General features: G+C 35.5%; 1 protein-coding gene across 9 annotated transcripts in view; it reads right to left on the bottom strand.

The window, feature by feature from the left end:
• Positions 1–17,054, bottom strand: part of ATP9B (ATPase phospholipid transporting 9B (putative)) — a 279,064-nt gene that overhangs the window by 207,894 nt on the left and 54,116 nt on the right. For all 9 annotated transcript variants that reach the window (XM_058557340.1, XM_058557341.1, XM_058557346.1 and 6 more), the window contains one exon: positions 1,703–1,761. In XM_058557340.1, the coding sequence (XP_058413323.1) occupies positions 1,703–1,761 (59 nt within the window). The remainder of the gene's footprint in view (positions 1–1,702; positions 1,762–17,054) is intronic.

The raw sequence follows: 17,054 nt of genomic DNA, 5'->3' as shown, positions 1-17,054 counted from the left end.
TTTTTGAGGTTTGTTTTATGGATATGGTTTATCGTGGTGAATGTTCTATGGACATGAAGTAAATGTGTCCTCTCCTATTGTTAGGGAGAGCGGCCTACGTATGTCAGATTCTGCTGATTGATTTGGTGAAGATCTTCTACATCACTGTTGATTTTCTGTCTAGTACTTCTGTCTGATGCTGAGAGAGTGGTGTTGAAGTACTCAGCTATAACTGTGAATTTGTCTATTTCTTTTTTTCAGCTCCAACAGTTTTTGATTCACGTATTTTGCGGCTCTGTTATCTGGTGAGTACAAATTCAGGATTATTACGTCTTCCTGATGGATGAATCCTATTATCGTTATGTAACGTCCCTCTTTGTCTCCAGTAATTTTCTTCACTCTGAACTTATACTTCATTAATACAGCCCCTCCTACTTTTGATTTATTAATACAGCCCCTCCTACTTTTGATTAATTTAATGTGGTATATCTTTTTCCATTCTGTTATTTTCATCCTACCTGTGTCATTGGATTTGAATTTCTTATAAACAGCATATAGCTGGGTCTCATTTATCCACTCTGCTTGTCTCTTCATTGGTGTATTTAGACTGTTTACAATACAGGTAGTTATTGATACATTAGAGTACAAGTCTCCACTTTATTATTTGTTTTCTGTTGGTTTTCTCTGGTATTCATTCTTTAGTTTCTAATTTCTTGCCTTCTTGTGTGTTACCTGAACACTTTTTAGGATTCCACTTAGTTTATTTATAGCATCTCAGAGTGTATCTCTTTGCATGTTTGTAGTTTTGTTCTGGGTGATAAAACATACATTGTAACACTTACCTAACTTGCTTAAAATACTTACTAATGCTTATTAAATTGCATTATCTCAGAAAAACAGGATAAAGAAACTGTCTTTCAATCCAGCTTTAAAAACAGCAGACATTCCTTTCTTCCTAAAGCTAGCCTTGGGCAAGTAGTGGTGGGCTCACAAGCGTGTCCATCTTAATCGTGTCCTGCTTCTGTCCAAGGAACCTCTTTCAACACCTGGACTTTAGAGATTGCTGCTATGACCCATAAAACGTAACCTTCAGCTTCCAAAAGTCTCTTGTTCTAGTTAACCTACTTGATATGTTCCTCAAGTAATAATATTTAAATTGATATATTTGTCTAAAAATCTAGATACTTCTCAAGTTTCCTTGTTAAGCCGGGAGACAATCTTTAGAATTTCTTTCTTCATCCTGCATGCATACAGGTATAATCTAACCTTGACTCTGAATGGTTCTAGCCTACCAATTTCCAGGTACCTGTCAAAGAGATGCTTCTCCTGAGTCTGAAGCTCAAGAACCAGGAGTTTAAACCCAGATCCACCTAACATTAAAACCCACATTATCCTCTTTCCATATATTCTATTATAAATAGGTTCTAACTAATATAACTTCTTGGTCAAATGAAATAATTCTGATAATGCAACATTTAGGAGTTAACATGTCTTACTTTAGACAAAATATGACTTTACCTAAACACATTGAAATGTACTTTAGCAAAAGAGACTACACAAAAATCTAGATTTTTTCTTCACATATATAAAATCTTATAAAAGATGTTAAGATTTAAAATAAATGTCTCGAACAATTTCCTTAAGATTCACAAGTTACTTGCAATCAGGCTAAACGTTAAACACTGGCATATACATGTCTAAAATATATTAAAAATGCATCAACCTTTTCCACTATGATGAGGTCTCCAACTTGTATGTCTGAACTCTTAACTTGCACTTTACCTTGAAAAAAAGAAGAAGTAAAATCAACTCAAGGAAACAACAGTATACCAGAGTTAAACTTTCAATTGATAAATAATACTTTAGAAATAACTTTTGGGGAAAAAAACCACTTTAGAAATTTATCTATACTTATATTTTCAAAATAAATTTATTTCAGATAGACATAGACACTAAAAATTAACTTCTCTCCGTCAACTCCCAAATACAACAATTAACTATTCTCCAGTAAAAAATGTGTGGGAATGTGAAAGAGGATTCCATTTGTAAAGTTCTTCCCATATCTGCCATTATTTCAGGTCTGAGTCAAATTAATGATGATTAGAAATATCACTAAATAAAATAATTTGATGACTGAAACTGACAAGCATGGAGATGCAAAATTCTTTCATTAATATTGTGAATGGCACTGAATGGCATATGACTGACAGAAAAAAAGAAATAAGTGAAATTATATACAAAATCATCCTCCACTAGTAGCTTTACAGACACAGGTCAGGACTGAAAACTAAGGTCTAAAGCTTTATTACAAAAAGTGATTCTTCTACATGATATATTGTATAAATTCTTAAATTATCTATATAATATCTAGTGTAGAATATTCATCTATAAAATTTAATATATAATATCTACATAATATAATGTTAATATCATATACAGCAGACGAAATGTTATATAGATAATTTGAGACATCACCCTACAGAAGTAACAAGACTTAGTCTTATTTTCTCTCCCTGTGTCTCTGGCCCCTCCTTCCCTCCCTTTTCCGTCTCTGTTTCTCTCCCTCCTCCTCCCCACTCCCTGTCTCAGTGGTCTCCCTCCCTCTGTCTGTCTCCTTTTTAGGACTAGCAACAGCCTTATGGGTCTATTTTCACATTTTTGTAACTACTGTTTTAACATGGGAAAAGGTCCACTTCTTTTACATTCAGTTTATTCTGAAAGCTAATAGAACAAGTGATAAATTCACATTACATTATCAAAAACTAACATTACCAGTCATTACATTGACTTTTAGACCACATTCAATTTATTATAAAATCTTATTTCCTAAGTACCTCTTAAAGCAGCTGAGTTTCAATAATTCCACACCAGTACCTAAAGATTTGTTTTGAGGATATCAAAAAGTTTTGTAAATATTACGTTATATTTTTCTGTGTTCCTCAATTATACAATAAATGTATAAGGGCTGGAGCTACTTTTTATTCATATTATAAAATAGCAACGTTCTTTAGAATTATGTGTGAAGCATATCTTAAGATATCTTCATAATGAATAAGTCTATGTCTATTAATAGCTAGAAAATACACAAAAGAATGTCTATTTTAGCTATTTTTCACTTGGTCACTTCAACCTTCATATCTGAACTTCCACTATTATGATTTTTATAGCTAAGCACCAGGCAGTAAAAACAACTCACTGATCTCATACTCGCTAAGTTATCACTCAACAGAACTCCTGTCTTATCATTTAATTTTATTTCTCTCCTAATATCCAATCCACTCTCCTTCCGTCCGCTTTTTCACATTCTCTGTACAAGACACATTTAAAAAGGAGAGGAAGACGGGGCTGGGCCAGTGGCACAAGCGGTTAAGTGCGCACGCTCCGCTGCGGCGGCCCAGGGTTCGCCAGTTCGGATCCCGGGCACACACCGATGCACAGCTTGTCAAGCCATGCTGTGGCGGCGTCCCATATAAAGTGGAGGAAGATGGGCATGGATGTTAGCCCAGGGCCAGTCTTCCTCAGCAAAAAGGGAGGCGGACTGGCAGATGTTAGCTCAGGGCCGATCTTCCTCACAAAATAAATAAATAAATAAATAAATTTAAAAAAAGGAGAGGAAGAGAAATAGTTTCGGGTATAAGATGTAGCAAATGTAGTAAATAATTTTAAAATATCTTGAGACATAGAAAACATCCTTTTTTAGACTCCTTAATCAAGATCTTACATTTCTGAGAGAGATTTATTATTCTGTCACATGATAACAGACACAATTTATATTTAATAGCCTTTAATTTTAGGCATTATATAGTGATCACTATTCATTTCTATGGAACTTCCTTGCAATTACATGTTTAAGGAAAACAGTTGATGGTAAAATGCAGTGCCTAAAGTTCTGAAATGTTAAAAATATTACAATATGAACAAAATATGAGAAGGCTAACCACAGTATAGTGTCAAATCAATATAATAATCTACCTCTCGTATCTGCTCAGAGTATATATTTCTAAATTTTGAAGAACTGGTCAAGTTATTCAACAGCTCTTGATTCTCTAATAATTCTAATCTTGTGCTCTGGGGACTGCTTGAACTTCCTTTACAGCCTTTGTCACATGAACTCATTGACTTCTTTTCTGTTCTCTTTCCCAAAGAACAGTTAGTGCACTGGACAACAAAGACGGAGGAAAGCTACTGCTCCCCACACAACTGTCCCCCAGCGACAGCCCAGCACCATGACCCTGAGCTGCCTAACCTGAACAGCCATGTCTACACTAATGGTTTCATTTCTGACCACCCTTTGTGAACCGACTTGACAGCTGATCCTAGCAACATACTAACATCAGAGTTGGGAGAGACTGTTAATAACAGAAAATCTCTAAATTTTAAAAGTCACAGCACATATAAAACACACATCTGCTCTCACAAACCAACAGAGCCATAAACAACACAAAGTGTTTATGAAATGGGCATTTAAAATTTAATAATTTCAGAGTGACACTTGATAGAAGCAAGGTCTAAATATAGTAACAAAGATACTTCAATGTATATGCCAGTATTTAAACCTAATGACAGTTTTTCTTGAAAATATCCTATTCAAGCTACCATCAAGTACACACTCAGGAAGTCATACATTACTGGCCTTTTCCTTTTTGATGAAATAGTTACAAGTGTATATTAAAAGTGTATATTACCAAGTTAGTTAACAAAAGTCCTTTCCTCTCTCTAAACTATTGCAATTTAACCTTTCCATTAAATCCTTCTTCCAGCAATAAATGTCCCTTGCCACTATGCTTCAAAAGTCTAACAGCTTACGTGTTTCTTTCTCACAGAAGGAAAGCATTCATCTAACTTGTTTCATGAATCAAGTTTTATGGGCTCCTCTGAAGAAAGATCAAAAAGTAACTCAAAGAACTATGTATTCTTACTCCAAAGCTTCTTAAACACCTACCCTGGCCACCAATCCCAATGCTATTCACTATCTTTTGCCTGTATAAAAAGAATATATTAAATGGTCTCCATTATTATCATTTCCCTAATTCAATATGAATTCCAAATTACTAGTTGAAAAAACTAAGGATTATGTTTATCCCCACCCACTAATCTCCATTATTTGACAATTACTTAGAAGATAATTCAAATGTTCACTATTAACATGCACATTCTTCACAAGTGATCTCAAACGAACCTTCTGGCTTTCTCTGCTGCTCCACTTCCCGTTGTCCCTGCTCTCTCTGAATCTAGCACCTGATCCTTCAGCTACATAACACCTTGCTTACTCTTTTAAGTTCTCTGCACTTGCTGTTCCTTTGGACTGAAACCCCCCCGTTCCCAGACCTCCTTACTTACACAGCAAATAGAACCTTATGAAGCCTTGAGCAACTCTATGTAAGCATCAGCAGTATTTTATACATGCCTCTAAACAACGAACGTGCTTGAAGTGCTACAAACATTCAAACATCTGAGTGTCCACTAAATTTCAGATCCTGTGACAGGTTCAAAGCATAAGCGAAATATACATTTATAACATTTAGTTTGTTCTTCACAAATACATATCCAAACTTAACCCATTTTTAAAAAGAAGGAATTTATAACCATTCTATTCCTAATCAGTTAAAATGGGTCAATGTCATAATGGATTAAAGAGGATATAACCATATAATCCACATCTAACTAGACAAAGACATTATCAAATAAAGATGAAAATGTATGAATTACTTATTTCCCAACAAAACACACACAGGGTGATAAGAATAGAAGATAATTAAGCAACTTTTAAGAAAAGGACTTGATCACATATAAGAAGCACTCTAGAAGATCAACATCAGATTAATAGGTACTGCTTCCTGGGCAGACAACTACCCTCTACGTCAGCAGGCTTTTGGCTTGTCTTTGTTATTTGGATAAGACTAGCACTCTCTCACCCAACTCTCTCAACACTTACGTGGGTGAGGAGCTAGAAGTCTAACTTAAAACAGATTATGAAGCAAAGTGGGTAGTTGGGAAGTAAGTAAATTAATATATTAATTATATTAATACATTACACAATATACTAAAAGAGAAACCTATACTCTGAAAAAACACAATATTGCTGAGAGAAATTTTACAACACCTAAATAAAAGGAGACATATATCTCATTCACGGGTCAGAAGACTTAATATTAAGATGTCAATTCTCCCCCAAATTTATGTATAGATTCAATGCAATCCCAACAAAATCCCAGCAGGCTCTTTTATAGAAATTGACAAGCTGATTCTAAAACTCGTATGGAAATACAAAGAACCCAGACCAGCCAAAACAATGCTGAAAATAAACAAAGTTGGAGGGCAGACACTAACTGACCTCAAGGATTATTATAAAGCAACAGTAATCAAAAGAGCATGGTATTAGCATAAAGCTAGACAAACAGATCAATGCAGTAAAGAGAGTCCAGAAGTAAGTCCATACATGAAAGACAACTGATTTTTGACAAAAGCATACAGCAATGCGGTAGGAAAAGGATCGCTTTTTCAAAAAACAGTCCTAGAAACAACTGGCTATCCACACTTACACCCATATTTTGTACCAATACAAAACTGACTCAAAATCGATATACGTAACACAAATCGTAAAACTAAAAAACTTCTAGAAAAGGAAACAAAGGAAAACACAGCATAAAATCTATGTAAACTTGAGGTAGGCAAAGAGTTCTTAGCTAGGACACCAAAAGCACAATCATGAAAGAAAAAACTGATAAATTGGACTTCATCAGCTAGAACATCAAAGGGGCAAGGAATACTGTAAAGGTATGGGATTGATGAACTGGAGGTTGAAAAATAGTTGGAGTCAGGTATAAAAGGCAGTAAGCTAGAAAGACAGGAAGGGACGCTAACTCCAGGTCAAGTGGTCTCAAAGCCATGGGAGAAAAACAACAGCCAGTTGAGAGGGCTGCAGAGGAAGCAGGAACCTCCGAGAAGAAGAATGTTTCAATGAAGCAAGAAGGAACGTTTGAAAGAAAGGTTTAGGTGATGAAGGAACACAGATGCCAGGCGGCCAGTGACAAAAGGGCAAGGATGAGGATGAAGATGCACAAAAGCTCAAGGTAACTAAAATGCAGAAGATGAAGCATGACTTTAAAGTCTGAGGATTTCCAAGTTCAGTGACATGAACAAGGACGAAGGTCGTGTGAGGCTAGTCCTGAGGCACAATGGCCAAGACCGTGCTCAGGCTGCGAGACTGGGAGGTTTGGGCAGGGGCACAGGCCTGCCCTTGATCTCTGCTGAGGACGTACAGAAGGATTTACTTAGGGTACATGGACCCCTTCCCCAATACGCACCCGGGATAAAAGTGGCAACAAAACGAGCAAAGGCCAATCCTCACAGAACTGGCATTCTAGTGAGATTAAGTAAGGCAGAGTGGAGTCAACACATTGACAAATGAACTGTATAAATTACAGCCTAGGAAATAAGAAAAAAGGGAAATACTACAGTCTGGGGGGAAGGGTTACAAAGCATCTTGCTGAAAATAACCAATTTTACCCTTACACATTCACTAGCAATAACCAAAGTAGTTTTTAAAAACATTCTTTAGCAATACCAAAAAAAAACTAAAATGCTCAAATTAAACATAGTCAATTCTTTTTCTTACTCTATCAGTAAAAAAAGAACTTTATAGCTTTAGAAAGAATAATGAAATATTACATCGTGACAAGAAACATTTAAAGATAAAACACTGAATGTTATTCACTGGACAAATTATGTCAGCCAACCACTTCCCCTCTAAAATTATCTTAGTAGCGAAAATAGTCCATACCATCTGTGTAATTACCAATAAAGAGTCCAGAAGCTGCTAAAAGAGGCTATCCATACAGACTTTATAGCCCACCAATGCACACATCTTTTGCCTAAAGCAATATGCAGAACTAAACACTGAAATAAGTATCAATATCAATTCCCTGCATTCGCCAAATAAAGATTTTGTAGAAAATTACAATGGTTTGAAAAATTTAATAAGTATCTCAAATGTTAAATATTTTATCAACTAACAGATACAAAAGAAAATTACATGGTATTACTAGAGAGGACACACTTCAAAGTCTTGGTTAAGTCCTCTGCTCTTTACATAAAGGAAATTTCTAATCTTTGTTTTCTGTAGTTACATAGACTTCTTAAATATCTACCAAAGGTTAAAATACAAAATATTGTTAATATGAATGATTTGTAATTAACAAGTTCTAAGACTCTCAATCACTAAAATTAGAAGATGTATAAAAAGGCCGTCTCCCTCTCTCATGAACCTATAAATGTACAAAAACCCAATGTCCTAAGAGAGTCTGTACGGTTGTATTGAGAGAGAGTATGAGCCGAACACAGTTCAAAATTGTCCCTCATCTCTTATTTCCTCTAAATTTCCAGTAACCTACCTGATAGTGGCTTACTTCTCAAATACTCCTAAATATGGAGATTGATATCAATCCTTGGAAAGAATGAAGAAATGAACACATGGAGACTGCAACACAGTTGTGAGGCTGTTATTAAGGTTTCAATGTCACTGGTCTAATTCGTGAGCCAAAGTAAAATTTCCCAATAATCGTATATTTATAGTGTCTCAGTTTCATGTTTCTCAGAGAACACAAGAAAAAAATGAAAAATAACTGCTGGAGGGAGGGAGAGAGGGAGGGAGAGGTTTCCCAAGATACTAGAATGTACTATAAAGGAACATTATTTAAAATTGGTATGGAATTGGCATACAAATTTAGATGAATCAGTGGGGCAGAACAGAAAGCAGAGGAAAAGGTTCAAACAAATCTAACATATTCTTCACAGGTCTGAGAAAAGAACTTTAATAACTTTAATAACTGGTTTTAAAGTAACTAATTGACCATTGGGGAGGGGCGGGGGGAAGAAAAGGGGGGGCCAGCCCCGTGGCTTAGCGGTTAAGTGCACACGCTCCACTGCTGGCGGCCCGGGTTCAGATCCTGGGTGTGCACCGACACACCGCTTGTCAGGTCATGCTGTGGCGGCGTCCCACATAAAGTAGAGGAAGATTGGCACGGATGTTAGCTCAGGGCCAGTCTTCCTCAGCAAAAAAAAGGAGGATTGGCATGGATGTTAGCTCAGGGCTGACCTTCCTCACAAAAATAAAAAAATTAAAAAAAATTTTAAAAAAAGAAAAGGGACAGCTCTTCTACATTTAATACATACCTTAAATGTAAAATTGCAAATGGAGTAAAACTTCAACTACAAAAAATTAAAACACAGAAATACTGTAAGGAAATTAAAATACTCACTTACATTGGGATTGAACGGACCTTTTAAGATTCAAGTAAAAATCACAAAGGAAAAGATCAGAAGATCTACATACAAAAAAATTATCAATTTATCTACACCTAAAAAAATTATTACAAAATTAGCCAAACAAGATAAAATTATTTGCTACATGTGATAAATTTCTCTAGTAGAGAAATTATAAGGTAAAAATGGACATGGAAACAAAAGGTAAATAAACTTTTATAAAAGATCAAAAACAAACAATGAACTGTTGAAAGGTAAGTAGCAAGCAAAACACAATGAGAGTGTTTTTCACCAATCAAATTGGCAAGTTAAAAAATATGTTATATCCAATGAGGACAAGGATGTTAGCAGAAGGGTACGTGTGGGCACCCTGGAGTACAAAATGGGGCTACCTTACTGGGTACCTCTCTAACAACACATCTCGAGCTTAAAACTTTTCATATTTGATCTGCAAACTCCTCATTTACTTAATCACTCCATTTACTGAGTGCCTACCATGGGCCAATCACTCTACTTGGCCTGGGAGAAACAGCAGTCTGAGCACAGAGCTCAGAGTCCAATAATTAAAGGTAATCACCAGAGTAATACCAGTTACCAAAGGGAAGTACAGAATACCACCAGACACACATACATACACACAACTCTTTTATGTGTAAGAAGATACTTTGTGCTAGCCAGTAAGTATTTTTAAACCTATGTTTCATGTGTTTCAGGCCCTCATCTCCAAACAATGTAATAAAAAGTGTTAAATGTATGAATATCATGAAGAAATGAATTCATACAGATCCTCTTAGGGTGACCTAAGAAAAATACTGGTTATATGGGTAATGAGTATATACATCTACTCCTCCATACATACATATATATATATATACACATATATCTAGTCCTGAGTATACATTATATGGTCCTTGAGTATACATGTACACCTTGGCACAGCCACAGAGAACTAAACAAATGAGATAATGAATCTAAAGTGTTTCTACCTGACATACAGTAATAGATCGATAAATAGTATAGCACTGCAAAAAATGCAATAATGTATGTTGAATATTCATGAGTGAATATTGAAATGGATTATTTTAAAATGCTGCTTAGACCACAGACAAGAAAGATGACTTAAGTCTACTTCAAGAAAGGGGACTATATGAGATGAATATGTGAAAAGCTGAGCATGTTGATCAAAGAACTATTTTGACTATAGAAAATAAAATATACATAAATGATTTCCAAATATCCATTATTCTACTTTATCTACACTGTCACAAAAGTGGACAAACAAGAGAAAATACTACATAAATAGAATAAGGAACGTCATCAATGTTTCTTTAACTATTAGATCGCAGCAATCAACTATGATTACTTCCAAGTGTATCAGCTCCTAAGCAATTTCTGCTGGGAAAATTCAGCTAACACTTGAGTATACTATTAAAAAAAAAAAGAAAAAAAAAACTACCTTAAGATATGACTGTCACAAAATGAAATCCTTCTTGCCAAGTAGAAAATATAGTAATTACAATCACATTTTATGATTTCCCTGTGAAAGTGGACATAATGCACAGACAACATGTAAAAGGCACTAAAGAGGGATTTAAAAATCTCTTCATTTTTCAAGGAATAATTATTACTCACAAATGGAGTAAATTTCACTGAAAGATGACAAAATTTCATTGAGACGTTTCAAAAACTTTTTTAAATGTACAAAAACCAGAATAACCATTTTAACAAGTGTGCGACAACACAGTGTTCATAATATGAATCAAAGATGCTAAAATACATAGGAATAAAGAACATTGTCTTTTTTTCTACTCTACATAGATATGGTTCCTTTTTGGCAAGGAAACTGGAACACAAGAAATATGTAAATATGTAAATATTCTCTCTCACATTCACACACACATACACACAAGCAATTTACATAAGGTTCAAAGACGACAGATACGCTTCTCTCATATGTTTGAATACTTGTTAAACAACAAAATGCCAGAAGTATTAAAAGAAATAGCTAAGATATACTGGAAAACAATCATCACAAGCTGTATGAAGGAACAATAGCACAGAATTAATTCAAGTTCCATTTCTAAATATAAAATTTCACGTTACCTTTAGGTTTAAATTTGGAATATACACTAACAGTGGTCGATATGACTTAGCCCTGCTGAGATGTGGTGGCTGATTAAAACAAAAACAGATAAACAAAAACCTCTGAATTTATCCTACCTGCTAGAATACTGCATAAGCTCTTTAAAAAGCATCGTTCACGACTTACGTGTGAATCTCATAAGGTTATCATGGTGCCTACACACAGTGGGTACTCAGTAAATATTTGTAGAACTGAACTGTGAACTAGCCAACCAGATGATTACAATCAAGATATACAATTTACACAGCCCTCCCTAGCAATAGGAAAAAAAGTGGCATTGATTCCAAGAATCTGAAAGTAGAATGGCCACACAATTCAAACTCCTGTTCACCAGGAATTTTTGCAAAAGCTGCCAACAAGCCAGGAAAATCTATTTTATCTTCTCCTCCTTGACCCTACCTCAGATGCCATCCATTAGAACACAGTAATAACTAATAAAAGCAGTCAAAAACAAGGAGAAAGAAAGGCAAGTAGCAGCAATGGGTATGGAAAATTCCCACACAAGAAGAGCAACTTATGAGGCAATAAAACAAAGAGCTAACTAAAAATCCTCCAGTGTTGACTGAGATCATATGCTGTTAAAATATTCTCTGCTTCCAAACGCAGCGCCTTCAAGATATTAGCATATTTAAAAGTGGAAGTGGCTTTCCTTTTCAAAAGAAAAAAATAACAACAAAGAACGTTTCCAGTGTATTTCTACAAGAACGTGCTTGAGAACTCCAAATATAAAAAGTTCAAATGCTGTAAATATGATACAACAAACCACAGTAAATCACATAAGTAAGTAGCCACCAATGCCATTCAAAGAATAGATAACTGTGAAATACTGGAAATTAAGGAGATGAGCAGCAAATATTCTTGATAAGAAAATAAATTTTAGGGGCCGGCCCTGTGGCTTAGCAGTTAAGTGCACGCGCTCCACTGCTAGTGGCCTGGGTTCGGATCCCGGGTGCGCACCGACACACCGCTTCTCCGGCCATGCTGAGGCTGCGGCCCACATACAGCAACTAGAAGGATGTGCAGCTATAACATACAACAATCTACTGGGGCTTTGGGGGGAAAATAAATAAATAAATAAAATCTTAAAAAAAAAAAAAGAAAAAGAAAAATTTTAAACTATGCTCAATAATAAGCATAAACATGCACTGTTTATATTCTAGATTTTACTTATCAATCATTTGCATTAGAATAACCAGTCACGAAGCAATGCACCACAGTTGAAAGAACACTGGATTGGCAGAATGGTCCAGGTTCACATACAAACTCTACCAAAAACTACAGTGATTTAGGGCAAATTATTTAGCAGGAGCCTCAGGTTTCTCATCTGTAAATTGAAGATAATAATACCAACCTACCTTGTATGATAGTTACATAAATGAATATTATGAATGTTATCTGACACAAAGAAGTCAAAAAATAGCTATCATTATCATCTACATGTAAAACGTCCATTTCTTAAATCACCAGCAATTATGACCAATTTTTTAATAAAAGGTAAATTTCCATTTGTATTTAAAATAAACCTAATGAAATTATTTTTAAAGTATTTAAAAATACTTTAAATATTTAATAATACAAAAGTATTATTTTAAAGTATTTCAAATATCACACAGGTGTAAAAGACATTAATATTAGTATGTCTTCCTCACATTTTATACTATTTTTAGGTGAAACTGACATAACATAAAATCAGCCTTTTTAAAGTGAATAATTCAGGGGCATTAGGTACACTCACAATATTGTGCAACCAACTCTAATCAAGTTCCAAAACATTTTCATCACCACAAAAGGAAACCTCATACCCATTAAGCAGTTCTCCCCATTCTCTACTTCCCCAGATCATAGCAACCACAATCTGTATTCTATCTCTATTAATTTATTCTGCATATTCCAGAGAAATGAAATCATAAAATATACGACCTTCTGTGTCTGGCTTCTCTCACGCTGCATAATATTTTCAGAGTTCATCCATGCTGTATCTTGTATCACTATTTCATTAATTTTTACAGTTGAATAATATTCAAATGTATGAATATACCATAATCTGTTTATCCATTCATCCACTGAGGGACACTTGGGTTGTTATCACCTTCTGGCAATTGTAAATAGTGCTGCAATGAACATTGGTGTATGTGTATTTGCTTGAGTCCCTGTTTTCAATTCTAAATTTATCTGAGAATGTATTAATTTCTCTTTCATTTTTGAATGACAGTTTTCTAGATAGAGAATTCTTGGTTGACAGTTTTTTTCATTTACCATTTTAAAAACGTCACCCCACTTCCTCCTAACCCACAAGGTTTCTGACTGAATGTTCCCTGGATGTGATGAGTCGCTTTTCTCCTGCTGCTCTCAGAATGCTCTCTTGGTGCTTGGGTTTCAAGCGTTGGATTACAGTGCGTCTCAGTGTGGATCTCTTTGCATTTGTCCTTCTAGGAGCTCACTTAATTTCCTGAATGTGTAGATTCATGTCTTTCATCGAATTTGGGACGTTAATGGCCATTATTCCTCCAAATATTCTCTCTGCCCTCTCTCTCCTCTCCTCCTAGGATTCCCATTATGTGTACATTAGTACACTTGATGCTGCCCCACAAGCTTGTTAGGATCTTTTTATTTTTCTTCATTCTTCTTTCTGTTCCTCAAACTGAATAATTTCAAGTGACCTAGGTTCAAGGTAACTGATTCTTTCTTCTGCTGCTCAAATCTCCTATTGAAACTCTCTAGTAAGTTTTTCACTTATTGTATTTTTCAGCTCCAGTATTTCTTTTTGCTTCTTTTTTTTTTTAAATGATTTCTATACCTTTACTATTAACACATCAATTCTCCTGATATCTTTTAGCAATTTTTCCACTGTTTGCTTTAGCTCCTTGAGCATACTTAAGTCAGCTGATTTAGTCTTTGTCTAGTAAGTCCAATGACTGGGCTTCCTCAGAGACAGTTTTTGTTAATTTCTTCTGCGAATGGGCCACACTTTGTTTCTTTGCATGCTTCATAATTTTTTGTGGAAAACTGGACATTCTGAGTATTAATATCTGGTAAGTCGGGAAATCAGATATTTCCCCATCTTCTGGGTTTGTTTTGTTACTTGGTATAAGCTACAGCCATGTATATATAGTGACTTTTCTAAACTATGTGTGTAAAGTGTGTATTCTTTGTCACGCATGGTCTTTGAAGTCTTTCTCACTTTAGCCTGTGTTCAGCCAGTGTTTGAAAGGGATTTCCCAGCATATGAGGAGAAAGAGAGAAAGGAAAGAAGGGAGGAAGAGAGGGAGGGAGAGAGGGACAGAGGAAGAGAGGGAGAGACGGAAGGAGGGAGGAGAGAGGGGGAGAGAGAGAGAAAGAGGGAGAGAGAGAAGGGGGGAGGAAGAACTGCCTCTCCCAGTCTTCGCAGAATGGCTCTATGCTGGAGACTCCATCACTTAGCCAGGCGTCTACAACTCTACCTCAGCCTTCACTTCTGCTTGTGCTAAGCCTAGAGACTGACCAGAAGCAAAAGTTCTTCTTAAGTCTTTTCTGAGCTTGCACTAGCCTTGATTGTGACTTTCAAAATTCCCCAGTAAACACGGGCACTTTTGAATGTTCTAATTTTCCAAAGAAATTCTCTCCCCAACTTTTTCTGCCTGGCATTTGACACTCTATTGTATATCTCAACTGTAATCTTTTGCCCCAGGCTACTACAACGTTTCCTTAGCCTTATGTATGCTTAAGAAATGCCTGCTGCTTTTTCGCTTTTCCGCCCTAAGTTCCAAGTGAGGTGAAAGAAAGATGAGCATCTTGGGTCACTCCTTCAAGTAGCCCCCAGATAAGTTAAACACACAAACACAATTATTTACAAATAAGTCCTGCTCCACTCCCTTCAGAGCCAGGCTCCAGAGTCCAAAATATGGAACGTGGGCTGCCGTCTTCAAGACAGGCAGCAGGATGGGCACCAAGTGGAGCAAGGACACGTGCAAACAGCAAAGAGCTTTCCCATTGTTTTTAGGTTGCCTTTTCCCGGATTCAACAATCACTTGGGTGCTGTAACTCTCTGACTATTTTTCAGAGTTCTGATGAAGTTAATTCTGACAGTTTCTGCTTGATTTTTCAATGCTTCTGTGGAAGGAAGGGCACGTGTAGCTGCCTACTCTGCCATTTCCACTAACATCACCATACCATTTATTTTTGAATGATATAATTAATATACAAAAACAAATCTCTGCTCATCCCAAATGCTACAATAAAACAATTTAAAAAATAAGCCAGGATCCACAGTATAGTCTAAAAAAGACAAACCAAAGTTACACCTAATTTATCTGGCCATACTGGGGATTCTTTTTCCCAAAACTAGAGCTTACCTTCTTTTCTATAGTACGCCTTTCCTCTACGATGTCACTACTTTAAGCATCAAAGCTTTTTCACAATTAATCTTGCAATTCAATCGAGAAAGAACAGACTTTTCAATACATGGTAGTGGGACAACATAATATTCACATGCAAAAGAATGTAGACCCATATCACACACCATAAACAAAATATGAAATGAAAATGATTCATAGACTTGAATGTAAGAGCTAAAACTATAAAACTCCTAGAAGAAAAGATAGAAGTAAATCTTCATAACCTTCGGTGGTAAATTGTTTCTTAGCTACAACCCCAAAACACAAGCAACAAAAGTAAAAATAGATGAGTTGGACTGAATGAAAATTAAAAACTTATGTGCATCAGAGGACACCATCAAGAAAGAGAAAATACAACCCACAGAATGAGACAAAATATTTCCAAATTATATATCTGATAACAGACTGAAATCTAGAATATACAAAGAACTCTTACAACTCAACAATTAAAACAACAAACAACCCAGTTAAAATGCAGGTAAAAAATATGAATAAACATTTCTCCAAAGAAGACAAACAAAAGTCCAATAAACCATGAAAAGATGTTCAACATCTTTAGTCATTAGGGAAATACAAATCAAAACCACAGTGAGATACTACTTCACACCCACTAGGATAGCTACAATCAAAAAGACAGACAATAACAAGTGTTGGTGAAGATGCGGAGAAATTAGAACCCTCACACATTGCTGGTGAGAATGTAAAATGCTGTAGCCAATTAGGAAAATAGTTTTGCAGTTCCTCAAAAACAGAGTTATCATATAATCCAGCAATTTCACTCCTGGGTACATAAACAAAAGAAATGAAAACAAGGTTTACACAAAAACTTGTACACAAATGTTCACAGCAGCAATATTTACAACCTAAAAGTGGAAACAACCCATATGTGCATCCACTGATGAATGGGTAAAAAACAAAATGCAGTATTTGAAAAGTGGAATATTATTTGGCAACAAAAAGAAATAAGTACTGATACATACTACAACATGGATGCATCTTGCTAACATTATGCCAAGTCAAAGAAGCCAATAACAAGAGACCACATACTGCATGATTTTATTTATATGAAATGTTCTGAAGAGGCAAATTCATAGAGACAGAAAGTAGATCAGTGGTTGCCTAGGTCTGGAGCAGGGTAGGAAAGGGGCAAGAATGGGGAATAACTGCTAATATATTCAGAGTTTCTTTTTAGAATGTTAAAAATGTTCCAAAATTAGATAGTGGTGATGGTTTCATAACTCCGTGAATATACCAAAAACCACTGAACTGTATACTTTAAATGGACAAATTTTATG

Source organism: Diceros bicornis, chromosome 16, assembly GCF_020826845.1.
Source record: "Diceros bicornis minor isolate mBicDic1 chromosome 16, mDicBic1.mat.cur, whole genome shotgun sequence".
Taxonomy (NCBI): Eukaryota; Metazoa; Chordata; class Mammalia; order Perissodactyla; family Rhinocerotidae; genus Diceros; species Diceros bicornis.
Note: the sequence above shows the minus strand (reverse complement) of the source record. Positions and strands in the feature narration are given on the sequence as shown.